The sequence below is a fragment of the Lutzomyia longipalpis genome, chromosome 1 (genome assembly GCF_024334085.1).
Source record: "Lutzomyia longipalpis isolate SR_M1_2022 chromosome 1, ASM2433408v1".
NCBI classification, from domain to species: domain Eukaryota; kingdom Metazoa; phylum Arthropoda; class Insecta; order Diptera; family Psychodidae; genus Lutzomyia; species Lutzomyia longipalpis.
Window position 1 is genome coordinate 49816438 of NC_074707.1, and position 13513 is coordinate 49829950.

A 13513-nucleotide genomic window follows, 5' to 3' on the forward strand; every position below is an offset into this window, starting at 1 on the left:
AAATTTTCTGACGAAGAACATCTATAAAAAAAACCCTTCAAACTGTTTAAATTTCTTTATTAGATATTAAATTCATAATAAAACATAATCATGGGGATTACATAAAAATGAAATTTAATATTATTATTTTTATTCTTCTCAAAAAGAAAGCATAAAGTAAGAGCTTCTTTTAGACTTTTCTAACATTGCTGGGGTCACAAGCAGTACCCTTAATAACATAATCAATATTGACGTAGTAGAGCTGATAGAATGGATTGGTAGTTCTGCCTTGGTCGAATAACATCAATCCATCGCCATTGTAGAGCAAGAATCGAAGATTTCTATCACCATCAAGCAACATATCTACTCCAAACTCCAAATCACTGAAGAGAGTAACAACATTGCCATCCTCTAATGGGGCATTCGTATTCCAGCACTGTAGTGTATTAGACAGCAAGTGGATAAAGAATAAGACCTCAGTCTGATCGTCAAAGAGCATAATAGATTGATTCTCAATTCCTCCATATCCAAGGAACGAGAAGGCTGATGATGATGGATCTCCAGGAGCTCCGTACTTGTTCCTAATAACGTCCGTTGTAGTCTTGAAAACTCCATAACTTGATCCTGGTGCATAGTACAGATCCTTGTAGGTGTATGATGTTGTTGCTCCCAAAGCAAGACCCATTACACCGAAATTGTAGGAATCTTGCGGTGGAAGAGAGCCAGTGTAGAGAGATCTCTCAGCTCCAGGTTGGAATGTCTCACTCTGGTAGTACCAGAAGTATCTCTTCACATTATCGTAGACAATGATTGTGTTGTCGTAGCAATTTGCAATGTACACGGCAAATTCATTGCATCCACCATAGATATCAATGGCAGCAGTTGAGAATCCTGTTGGGTCATTGAAAACTTTGTCTGGGATCGTCACCTTCAGTACTGGTGGCTGGTTCAAACCCTTTGCACTGCACTCATTGATGGGGAAAGCCCACAGAACAGGACGACGGGTGTAGATCACCCTACCAAATTGACGCTGTACCCCGTAGTCAACGAAGAAGAGGCGATCGCACTGATTATCCATGTTGGTGTAGTAGACTGCAACGAAGTGATAGAGATCTCGTGATGGTGCCTTTGTTGGCTTGTAAGTTGGTTTGTAGGTTGGTTGATAAGTTGGCTGATAAGTTGGTTTAGTCGGATAAGTGGGTTTTGGCTTATAAGTTGGTTTGTACTCTGGTTCATACTCGTAGTCTGGTTTATAAACAGGCTTGTATGGAGGCTTCGTTGCTGGTGGTGCTGGTACTGGAACTGGTACAGGAGCGGGTGCAGGAACCGGAACCGGGCTGCAGAAAAATTTAATCGTGTTCATTACAAACTTAGCTCGCACTTTTTCACACAATACTTACACATAGACAACATTGGGGCCTTTGTTGTGATGACTACTTCCTGGTTTATTGTAATGACTTCCACCTGGCTTATTGTAGTGACTTCCCCCTGGCTTATGCTTCTTACGAGCTTCTTCATCTTCTTCATCTTCATCTGCGATTTCTTCTTTTTTCCCTTCTTCATTTACAATCTCATCTTGCTTTTCAGCTTCTTTATCGTCGCGCTTTTCTTCAAACTTCTCCTCTGGTTTCTCCTCAGGCTTCACCTCAGGCTTTTCATCACGCTTCTCTTCAGCAATTTCCTCCTTCTTATCTTTGCTCTCCTCAGCCTTTTCCTTCTCTTCCTTTAAAATTTCTTCCTTCTTCGCCTCCTCTTTTGCTGGTTCATCTTCCCTCTTAACTTTATCCACAACCTTTTCTTCCTCACCTTCAACTGTATCCGCTGAACGTCCATCATAACCGGGATAAATGTTGTGCAAATAATCATCATTTTCAAGGGTATTCACCCCAAACCACCCAGGAACGTAATTATCCTCATACGTTGGGAATCCCCGAAGAACTGGAGAAGATCCCTTCGGATAATCGTTTGAATTGAACCACGTAACTGTAGCTGGGATGCCTGGATTCGATCTCAAAATTGGCATAAACATGCATCCAGTCTTAATGTGTAGAGACACAGCGGTGGGAAGATTGTATTTGGGGATGTAGTAATTGTATCCATCCACCTGTGAATATTCTTTAAGAACAATTCACACGATTAGATCACAAAAGAACTTTTTTTATCACTTCACTTCACGCACAAAAGAACACAAAAAAATCTTACCACTATGAGGTAAATCAGCATAAGTAAAAGGACTCCAACTGTAGAGAACTTTCACTTGTCCCGTAGCTGGGATACTATTTGTAATCCCAATGAAACCGAATGCAAACAAGAGGAACACACTGGTTCCCAATAACCGCACCATTGTGAATTTCTTTCTCAGCACAAGAATTGGATGTTGACGACTGAAAGGGCCCCGAGAAGTGCGTGATCTTTTATAGAGAAAACAAACGTACCAGAGAAGCCCGAAAATTAATGTAAATGAGTTTATTGACCACCTGAATTGGCTTATGCATATAATCAAAAGATTTCTTCAGAATCCAGAACTATGCATAAATTGGACAAGGGAACCCGTTTCTCTCTCTAAATTAGGAATATTCACTTTACTTTGTAAATTTTCTGTGTAAAATATTCATTGGATTTCTCTAGAATATTGAGCTTTTATAAGATTTTCTGTTTGAGAGTAATGGAAAAGTTAATTAGAACAGTAACAAAACGTCTAAAGAATTCTTTTAAGTACACAAATTCTCTTTTTATTTTTAAATCTTTCTTAAATAGAATAATCCAGAAGAAATATAGAGAAGAGACTCGCCCATTTTCTTACTGAAAATTTTGCATTAAAAATCAATTTTTGCTGGTCAACAAACCCATTCTCTTATTTTCGATTTCGCGTGTCGTATTAGTTTCATATTTGTTGATGCTATATAAGACCGATGCCAAAACAATCAGCTAGTTTAGTGTGAGAAAAAAACTTCCAGTATTAGGAAGAATTCGTTTTCATCTGAGAAAGCCACAAAATTCTTCATGAAGAATTTTTTGGTAATTCTCCTGCAACATTTGATTGCAATTTTCTGCATTCACGTTGCAAATTGCGTTCCATCTTCAGCAAAAGTGCAAACAGTTTATAGTTGGAAACATTTTGAATTTGACCATCTTCCACATAGTGGTGAGTTTTATGCAAATTCTTCAATTTTAATTAAAATTCTTCTTTAATTAAAAATTTCGTTTATTTTGTGTAGAATATTCTTATGTGGATGGTTTTCATTACTACAACAGGAGTAGTATCTACCCTACTGCTATTTCCTACCATCAACCATCTGGATGTTTCTTCCTCCCAATCCCAAGAAGAGCTCCAGGTGTTCCTGCTACTATAGCATACTTCAACATCAATGAATACCACAACACCTACGCACCTCACCTTCGAGCATTCCCTACCTATGAAGATAACTACGCTCCCGGATGGTTTGGTGTGAATGACATCAATGATAGGGACTACCAGGGGAATATCCATGCAGATGAAGCCGATTATGAAGGAGAAGGGATAAATAGGACAAAGAAAAAGAAGAAAAAGAAGAAGCCCAAGCCCCCGCATCATGGAGTAGAAGAGGAAATTTACGAAAAACCCAACAATGGAGGCAATTATGTAGTTCTTGTGTGAGTTTTCTTCAACAATTTGTCTTTGAAAAGAAATAAATTTTAATTATGAAATACTTTCAGGCCAGCAGAAGTAATTACAATGCTTAAACCTAAACCTCCATATAAGCCACCCCCGTATGAACCTGAATATCAGCCAGATTATGATGGTTCATATAAGCCTCCATACAAACCTAAACCTCCGTATAGACCACCCTATGAACCAGATTACAATCCTGACTATGATTCTTCCTATAAACCACCTTATAAGCCTAATCGTCCTCCTTATGAACCAGATTATGAATCTAACTATAAGCCTAAACCTCCTTACAAACCGCCTAATTATGAACCAGACTATAACCCTGACTACGAATCAAACTACAAGCCTAAGCCTCCTTACAAACCGCCTAATTATGAAACAGATTACGATTCCTCCTACAAGCCTAAGCCACCATATAAGCCTCCAAATTATGAACCAGATTATAAACCAGACTATGATACTTCTTACAAACCTAAACCCCCATATAAACCTCCTAATTCTGAACCTGATTATGAATCTTCTTATAAACCTAAGCCCCCGTATAAGCCGCCTTATTCTGAACCAGATTATAACAGACCTGACCATGAATCTTCCTACAAGCCTCCATACAAACCGCCTAATTACGAACCAATCAACAAACCCGACTACGAATCATCCTACAAGCCTAAACCTCCAAATTACCCCGTAGAACGTCCATCTAGACGTGCCTATCATTTCACATCAATTTACTACACAACCATGAATCTTAAATGCTCACGACTGTTTTTCGTGGATTCTGGGATGCTCCAGTACCCCAAAGGAAATGTATTCAAACATAAACCAATCATTTGGGCATTTGATATCTATGGCTGTGATCAAGAGAGCTTAGATCAACCACCTGCACTCAAAGTTATAATACCAGATCGCGTTTATAAGTCAGCTGCAGGATTTGCCGCCTTCAGCGTTGATGTCTATGGGAATTGCAATGAATTTGCAATCTACATGGCAAATACCAGGGATAATACAATTATTGTCTATGACAATGTAAAACAGGACTTTTGGTACTTTAAACATGAAACATTCAAGCCAGGATCAGAGAGATCCTACCTCCAATACGGACTACCCACGCAGGATCCCTACAATTTGGGAATACTCTCAATTGCTCTGGGCAGAGAAACTAGATATTCCTACCGGGATGTTTTCTACGCTCCTGGATCGAGTTATGGGCTCTTCAAGACTTCAACGAAGATTCTGAAGGATAAATATCTCGCCCCGGGATCTCCTACATCATCAGACTTTTCCTTCATTGGCTACCGTGGACCCAACAATGGTGCCATCATTGGTTATGACGATGCAACAGAAGTACTCTTCTCAGTTCATTTAATGACAAACAAACTAACATGCTGGAATACAAACGCACCGCTCAGTGAGAGAAATGTTGTTACCCTGTTTAGTGATCTACAGTACGGGGTTGATTTCCTAATTGATTCAGAGAGAAATCTCTGGTTTATGTTGCTTGATGCAAACTCTGAAACAATTGGGAATCAAGAATTAATTTATGGTGCCTTCTACAGGCTCTACCGTGTTCCTCTTGACTACATTATTAAGGGAACTGCTTGTGATTCAAGAAGAGTACTATTGTAGGATTTTCTGAAGGATTTAATGGTGGTTATGATCAATAATATAAAATAATACCTACAAATAATGTCAAAAAATTTAGTTAGTTGAAAGCCTCTTAATAATCAATATTTTTATGCAATTTTATATTTTTTTATATTGCTTTGTAATGAATAAATTTGAATTTATGGTTTAATTATGGTTTAATAAAAAACTTACATTTGATTATTTAATAAACATAAATTCCATGAATGAATAAAGACTTTTTTGTCTATAAATCCATTTAATTCGGTTTATCTTTTTTGTGTCCAAATCTTATGCAAATATTTTCTTTTTACATATTTTATCTCTAAGTCCATCAAATGAATAACATTCAAAGTTAATTCTGGAATTCTCAGAATTCTTTCAAGTGATAATTCTTTTCTTTTTTGTATGAAATGCTTTCAAGTGCAAGGTGAGACGTGCTTAAGTGGGAATTAAAACATTTCTCATTGCATAACAAAAACATATTTAGTCCAAAATGTGAAATATTTTTAAAACAATGCAAAATGCAGCTCATATAAAAGCGAGTAAAAGCAGAGAGAATTTATGTGAGGAAGATCAGTTTGGGTTTAGTTTCAGTTGGAGAAACTATCCCGTTTTTTTCTTTATTCATTTTCAACGATTTCTTGTTAAAGAAATAAAATGAAAATCATCGGGAAAGTCTTTTCGATCTTCCTGATCGTATTCTTGTACGGTCAAAGAGCTCAAAGTGTTTCACCCGCTTCAAAGGTTCAAGCAGTGTACAATACAAAAGCTTTTGCCTTCGATGGTCTCTCATGCAGTCGTAAGTTTATCTATAAAATCTTAATGAAAATTGAGAAAATAATTTAATAATTTATTCCTTCTTAATTTTTAAAGCCAATACAATCGTTGGAGGACATCCATACTTGATCACCAACAATGTTCTTCCAACATCAATTTCTCTCCATCAACCAACTGGATGTCTTTTCATTGGAATTCCTAGGACAGCTACAGGAATTCCTGCTACGATTGCTTACGTTAACACCAACAACTACCCCAATAATCCTAATCCACCCCTTCGAGGATTCCCCAGCTATCAAGACAACTACGTCCCCGGATGGTTTGGAATTGATCATTTGCCAAGTGAGGACTTTAACATTTATCCAGGTGCTCCCGCAAGGTATGACCATCACTGATCTTAGACAAACAATCAAGCATGACATTCACAATGCAAATTTATCCACAGAGCCTGGCCAACGCAAGTTACTCCTTATGGACAATTCAGAAATGTCTATCATTTCACATCCGTTCTCTATACCTACACCGATATTCAATGCAACCGAATTTTCTTCATTGACTCCGGTACTCTGGAATATCCCGAAGGAAATGTCGTTGTACGCCGTCCAGTTCTCTGGGCTTTCAATGTCAACGGTTGCAATGATGCAGCACTCAATCAAGCACCAGCCCTTAAGGTCACTGTACCCGATAGTGTGGTGAACGACCCAACAGCTCTTGGTCTTAGATTTGACATTGATGTTTACGGGAACTGCAATGAATTCGCCGTTTACCTTACAAACCACAAAGACAACAGGATTGTTGTGTACGATAACGTCCAAAGGAGTTTCTGGTACTTTGTCCACAACACCTTCAACCCACTTTCGGACCGATCATTCGTCCCTAATTTCCCTGCTCTTCCGGATCCTGCCAATATGGGTGTTTGTGGACTCACCCTTGGTGCACGTACAAGGGGAAACTTCAGGAATCTCTACTATGCTCCAGCATCGAGCTACAGCCTCTTTGGAACGACAACTGAGGTCCTTCGCAATCGTGCTCTGGCTCCAGGCAATCCATCATCACCTAACTTCTCCTACCTCGGCTACCGTGGACCCAACACTCCCGGAGCTGTTATGGTCTACGATGAACAAACTCAAGTTGTCTTCTTCCTCCACGTACTGACCAATAGGCTCAGTTGCTGGAATACAAGACGCCCAGTTAGCCCCAATAACATTGCAACACTTTTCAGCGATCTCACATACGGTGTAGATTTCCTAATTACACCCGACAGAACTCTTTACTTCATGATGAGGAATACAAATGCTAATCCAATTACGAATAGGAGACAAGTTACTTCGTACTTCTACCAAACCTACCGCGTGAACGTTGATGACTTCATCAGTGGCACTGTTTGTGATCCAAGGAATGCTTAAGAATAAGTATTCAAATCTGAGAACTTTCAGATTGTTGAATGATCTTATTTTCCTTTTCAAATAATCTACTAAAAAAAAACTAACCCACCTATGTCAGCCTAACGATCCTAAATTTTCTTCAAGCTGTCATGAAAATTGTCAGGAAAAACGCTTTGAAAAAATACCCAAAAAATTGAAAAATGTAAAAAGAATTATAAAAAAAAAATAAATTGGTCAACAACTGATATATCTATCGATTTTTATTAGGGCTATCTGAAATGATGATCTTAACTTCAATTACCCCAAATATTGAGCAATAATTGTCCAAAAAACAATTAAATCTCTTTTGATACATATTTATTCAATCTTTGGGTAAATAAATTGAGAATGAAAATAATCTAAAATTCATTTTTTGTATAAATAATTTAAAATTGATCAAACACTGTACAAGAACGATTCTGATCAAATAAGTTTGCTAATATTTATTTGATATAGATTTGATCAAAAATTGATCAAACTTCGTCAGAGATTTCTTTAAAAACATTATGCGTATTTTTTTTTAATCTAAAATCAATATTTTTGTCAGCTCTTCAATAATTTTATTAAAGAAAATAAAATAAATTCTCCCTTTTAGTGTCTCATCGAAAAGCTTTTTTTCTATAAAAACTCACTTGAAAACGCCACAGTAAATCGACATTATTTTATTCTGTGAGTCAATAACTCACGTTTTCTTTCCATACCAAGCTCAAAACGTGAGTCGCGACAAAGTTAAACGTTATGTTTTTCAAACTAAATCATATTTTTCTTAACAACAAACATGCAGAAATAATAAAACAGAAAATTAAAATGGATTTCGCGACATTCTGGCTTTCATAGTACTTCATGTTATGTTTTAAATGTTTATTTTTTTTTCATTAAAACAACAAATAATTATTTTTAAAAAAAAATGAGAAATATTTAATAATTCCGCTGAATTTATGTTAAATAAGAAGATTTAAAATGTCTTAAAGACATTTAAATAAATTTTGAGCCATTTAATAAATTCACCTTAAGCTGCACCTTGAGAAGTAAAACGAGTCTAAAAAAAAACATCTAAAATGATAACAGACTACAAGGAAATTCTTATCAGATTGAGCTTAACTAAAAGAAGTTTAGTAGAAGTAAATAAATTTGCATTTTAAGAGAGAATTTTTCAGTAAATTCCTCTGAAAGATAACAAAGATGGTTTATTCTTTGGGGTTCATTCTGATTATCATCTCTTACGTGCCAATTGCAAATGGTATTGTGTCTTCTGCACATGTCTCCACTCTTTACAGTTGGGAATCTTTTAAATTTGAAGATCTTCCCTACACGGGTGAGTTTTATATTAATCATCAAATTTTTACAAAGAATTAATAATTTTTAACGATTAATCTTTCACAGAGGACTCCCAGGTAGATGATGAATATGATTACTACATCAGTGAAAACATTGTTCCCAGCGCTTTTTCTTACCATGATAAAACTGGATGTCTCTTCGTGGCTATTGCAAGATCACATCCCGGAATACCAGCTACGATCACCTATGTTGATACAAAGGAATACCAAAAAGAATATTCTCCACCCCTCAGAGGATTCCCAACGTATGAGGATAATTTCCTTCCTGGATGGTTTGATGTGGATGATCTTGATTCTTATGACTACCTCCATAACATTTATCCAGACTACAGGCCAATTGAGAGATCTAAATTTAGAGGATCCTATCATTTTATCTCGATCTACTACACCGTCATGGACAACAAATGCAACCGCTTGTTCTTCCTTGACTATGGAGAATATCGTCTCTTTGGTGAAGTAGTCTACAACCGTCGACCTGTCCTGTGGGCTTTTCACATTAATGAATGCAGTGAAGAAGGTTTTGGGTATCCACCTGAACTTAAAGTCTCCCTTCCGGATGATTTGGCTGAAACCCCTTCAGGATTTAGCACCTTCGCCCTGGATATTTATGGCAACTGCAATGAATTTGCAGTTTACATGACCAACTGCTATGATAACACCATCATTGTTTACGACAACGTGAAGAAGTCCTTTTGGTACTTTCAACATGAAACCTTCTTTCCCAATGCTGAAGGATTCTTCATTGACAATCCTACTCTCCCTGATAACTATGGCTTTGGAATAATGGGAATAAAATTGGGACGCCCAAATGACTACCCATTCAAGGATGTCTACTACTCCCCTGGCTCAAGCTATGGACTCTTCAAAACATCCACAGCTATCCTTAGAGATTACATCCTCGCACCTGGTGACCCTACTTCGATGGATTTTGAATTCCTCGGCTACGGAGGTTTAGATAGTCAATCAATAATGGCCTACGATGCTGTAACGGAAGTTCTCTTCTTCATCCACCTACTCTCTAATACACTACAGTGCTGGAATACCAATGTATCCCTAAGTGAGAACAACGTCGTCACCCTATTTGGTGATCTAGAATACGGAGCTGATATTGTAATTGATGGTAATCGAAATTTGCAATTCTTACTCTACGATGGACGTGGATTGCCGTATTTTCAAACTAATAAATCTGACAATTCTATCTATCAACTGTACTGTGTTCCTGTTGATGGCATCATTAAGGATACAGCATGTGATCTGTCCAATATTTGAATAAAATTTCTTTATATTTGCTCGTTGTATTTTGTCTTATCTTAAGGAAAAATGTAATAAAAAATTGAATGAGAAAAATAAATTGGAATAGCTTAGAATAATTATAATTTGTTTAATATCAGAGCCGCCTGGTAGATTTATTGATCTTCATAAATAGATAAAAATTTACTAATGAGTGTAAAGATAATATTTTAATTCTTCTGCATTAAAATATACAAATTTTAAAATAAGAAAACGAATCCTTGTCCCGAATATTTTTTATAATGAACTTTGAACTTTATTACAACTGATAATAAAAAAAAAATTTATTGATTTAATTCGTGAGATAGTTTCATTATAAAATTTTCCATTTTCTTCAAATAATTTCTTCCTTTTAAATCGTGAAGCGCATGAATTAGAATCTCACGATTGAAGATCTCACGCTGTCTAAGCCAAAAATGTTACCCTGCCAACAGGCTGCACAGAAACAGCAAAGAAAGAGTGGAAGGAACTTTGCTAAATGCTCGTTTAATAAATTTCTTTTTCAATTAAGGAACAATGAGACGAATCAAATATATTTAGAAAAAAAATGCAAATAGGATTTATTTATGCTCATTCATTTGTCTAATAGAAAATTAATTATTCTTCTAGATTTGTATTGAATTTAAAGAATATATTGAGGTGATTGTTTGCAACAATTATGTACCCGTTAAAAAAAAGAAATTTTGCAATTTTAAAATGCAACGTCTACAAGAAAATTTCACAGAGACAATGCGAAGAGAATATAAATTCCGTTTTGAGGAAATTATCGACAGTTTAGTTCCTCTTGTTGTGTCGACAAAGGTATTCTCTTCTTTTAAATATTCAATTTTTAATTTTTGGAAGAACTTTAGATGATTTAAGTGATATTTAAGTGAAAAGATTTAATTAATTCATTTTTGTGAAATATTAATTTTCGATCAAGTTATTAACTTATTTCTCAGGCACTGTTTTCCTTAAATTCTTAGAGCTTTTTTTTAACATTTTATATTTAATTTATTCTTATAGATTTCGAGAAATATTTTTCCCTTAATTGAGAATAAAATTTTAATTTTAATTTATAAGGAAATTTATATTTAATTCATTTAATAAAGGGGACTTTATTTTATAAAATCTCTTTCCTAATTAATCACAAAAACGAAAGAATAAGCAACATTTCCATGATATTAGGTCTTTATCAATTTTCTTTAAAACCTTACAAAGAGACTTCCCTCTTCATCAAAATATTTTTTTTTTAAATAGAACAATTTCTTTTTAACAATCCTAAAAGCAGGAACCAACATGAAAGGTCTCGTGGTTGTGCTTCCCCTCGTTTTGGGTGCATTCTTTTGCTTCCAAGTAATTCAAAGTGTACACGTTGATACGGTGTACAGCTGGAGTCCATTTGTATTTGAAAATCTACCCCATAAAGGTCAGTTAAATTTTATTAAATTAAAAAGAAAAATAATTCTTCGAAACTTGAGACGTTCCTTTTTGCAGAACAAGCTCTTGTGGATGGACACCATCAGTACTACAACAGCTGCAGCATTCTACCCTACGGTCTCTCCTACAACAGGCCTAAGGAATGTATCTTCTTTGCTATCCCAAGAAGAGCTCACGGGATTCCCGCAACAGTTGCCTTCTTCAATAGAAATCAATATCCTCACGATAAATCCCCACCACTTTGTGGATTCCCCACCTACGTCCATAACTATGTCCCAGGATGGTTTGGTGTGAATGATCTTCCAGCTGATGACTACAAGTACAGCATTTATCCAGGATATACCAAGTAAGACCCTAAAAGAAGCCCCTAATTTTTTTTTGAACAAAATCCTTAAAAGGAAAATATTAAATCCTTCCCAGGACAACACCTTATCGCAAATCTCATCACTTTGTATCCGTCGTGTATACTGTTAAGTCTGCAGACTGTGTACGCCTGTACTTTGTTGATACGGGAACCCTTGAGTACCCAGAAGGAAACATCTGTGTTCGTCCACCAATTCTTTGGGGCTTCAGCATTGAAGGCTGCAGTGAACATGAATTCGACAAACCACCAGCATTCAAAGTCTCCGTGCCTGAGAATGTTTACAAGGACCCAACTGGCTTTGGAGCCTTTGATGTGGACACGTACGGAAATTGCGAAGAATTCGCCATTTACCTACCAAACTACAAAGACAACAAGATTGTGGTTTATGACAATGTTAAGAAGAGCTTCTGGTACTTCCAACACAAAACCTTCAATCCCTTGGCTGAAGCTGGCTACCTCAATGGCTACAATGCTCCTCATGATCATCTCAATCTTGGTGTTCTCAGCGTAATTGTGGGACCTGAGCAGAAGGGTTACTGTGACGTGTACTATGCTCCTGGCTCCAGTTGTGGACTCTTCAAGACCTCCTCTGTGGCTCTGCGGGATTATTCTCAAGCTCCTGGAAGCCCCACCTCACCCGCTTTCAACTTCCTCGGCTACCGTTCACCCGATCACGGTTCTATGCTTCTCTATGACTCCAAAACTAACGTCATCTTCTCCGACTATTGGCTATCCAACAGCCTCACCTGCTGGAACATCAACAAACCCCTCGATGAACACCACGTTGTCACCCTTTACAATGATCTCAAATACGGAGCTGATCTTTCCCTTGATCCCGACAGAAATCTCTGGTTCCTCCTCTTGGCTACCAATGCTAATCCCATCTCTGAGCGACACTGTGTCCATGAATACCTGTACCAACTCTACAAGGTCAATGTGGATCAACTTATTCACGGAACTGCTTGCGATCCTCACTATCATGGATAAACTAACTTTTTCTTTCAACTACTACAGAAACTCAAAATATTTTGCAAATAATTTGGATTTTTTTAAAACTAATTCTTGAATTTGTTCTATATTAATTTTTTCTTGCCTCTTTTCAATTATTTCAATTTTTCTTTAAATTATTTTAATTTTTCTTCAATGAAGTTTTAGGGAAAACTTTCCCTGTATTCCAAATAATTTTTTTTTAATAGAGAAGTTGCAAAATTTAATTCTTGATGTATTTTTTAAAAGCAAATAAATAAAAAATGAGCAATTTATTTGATTTCTTTTATTCAAAAAATTAGGAAGAATTCTTTAATTTTGTGTTAAGGTAGAAAGGAACTAGCTGACGTCACTTTTTCAATACAAAAACAACAATTTTAAAGTCTTTAATCTATCTTTAAACTCAATTAAAAATCTTGAAAAAAGTCCCACAAAAGCCCAAACTCCTAGAGAAACTTTTAGCATAAAAATTAAATAATTTTGCTCTTTTTTTAAAAAAAAAAAGAGAATCTAAAAAGAACGTTTAATTCTTTAAATTTCTAGCACGTTGCAAATTTATGGATTCTAAACCCAAAATTTTAATATTAAATCTACACCAGCATCCTTCTTTGAATTGCAAATATATCTTCTTTGAGCAGAACTTTCTAAAAATATACTCCAA

At 36.1% G+C, this 13513-nt stretch overlaps 5 protein-coding genes across 7 annotated transcripts; 4 read left to right on the forward strand and 1 right to left on the reverse strand.

The window, feature by feature from the left end:
* Positions 1-40: 40 nt before the first annotated feature.
* On the reverse strand, positions 41-3115 carry LOC129788094 (uncharacterized). Its single transcript, XM_055824103.1, has 3 exons — positions 2182-3115; positions 1380-2094; positions 41-1316 (listed from the first exon to the last, which is right to left on the reverse strand). Exons 1-3 carry the CDS (start codon positions 2321-2323, stop codon positions 170-172), a joined length of 2004 nt encoding a protein of 667 aa, XP_055680078.1. The 5' UTR covers positions 2324-3115; the 3' UTR covers positions 41-169.
* Positions 2910-5509, forward strand: LOC129788091 (uncharacterized). Its single transcript, XM_055824100.1, has 3 exons — positions 2910-3124; positions 3198-3612; positions 3676-5509. The coding sequence occupies exons 1-3, from the start codon at positions 2983-2985 to the stop codon at positions 5252-5254; spliced, it is 2136 nt and encodes a 711-aa protein (XP_055680075.1). The 5' UTR covers positions 2910-2982; the 3' UTR covers positions 5255-5509.
* A 306-nt stretch (positions 5510-5815) lies between these two features.
* On the forward strand, positions 5816-7661 carry LOC129788119 (L-dopachrome tautomerase yellow-f2-like). Its single transcript, XM_055824135.1, has 3 exons — positions 5816-6053; positions 6128-6410; positions 6477-7661. The coding sequence occupies exons 1-3, from the start codon at positions 5912-5914 to the stop codon at positions 7435-7437; spliced, it is 1386 nt and encodes a 461-aa protein (XP_055680110.1). The 5' UTR covers positions 5816-5911; the 3' UTR covers positions 7438-7661.
* Positions 7662-8105: 444 nt separating this feature from the next.
* LOC129788120 (L-dopachrome tautomerase yellow-f2-like) lies at positions 8106-10159 on the forward strand. The gene is made up of 2 exons (XM_055824136.1): positions 8106-8770; positions 8839-10159. The coding sequence occupies exons 1-2, from the start codon at positions 8638-8640 to the stop codon at positions 10059-10061; spliced, it is 1356 nt and encodes a 451-aa protein (XP_055680111.1). The 5' UTR covers positions 8106-8637; the 3' UTR covers positions 10062-10159.
* A 659-nt stretch (positions 10160-10818) lies between these two features.
* Positions 10819-13127, forward strand: LOC129788121 (L-dopachrome tautomerase yellow-f2-like). 3 transcript variants are annotated; one of them, XM_055824139.1, is made up of 4 exons: positions 10819-10883; positions 11350-11490; positions 11559-11847; positions 11922-13127. In XM_055824139.1, the coding sequence occupies exons 2-4, from the start codon at positions 11361-11363 to the stop codon at positions 12850-12852; spliced, it is 1350 nt and encodes a 449-aa protein (XP_055680114.1). In that variant the 5' UTR covers positions 10819-10883; positions 11350-11360; the 3' UTR covers positions 12853-13127. The 3 variants fall into 3 exon arrangements, with proteins under 3 accessions (XP_055680114.1, XP_055680113.1, XP_055680115.1); XM_055824138.1 differs by having other exon boundaries at positions 10821-10883; positions 11353-11490; XM_055824140.1 differs by having other exon boundaries at positions 10854-11249; positions 11322-11490.
* Positions 13128-13513: the final 386 nt, after the last annotated feature.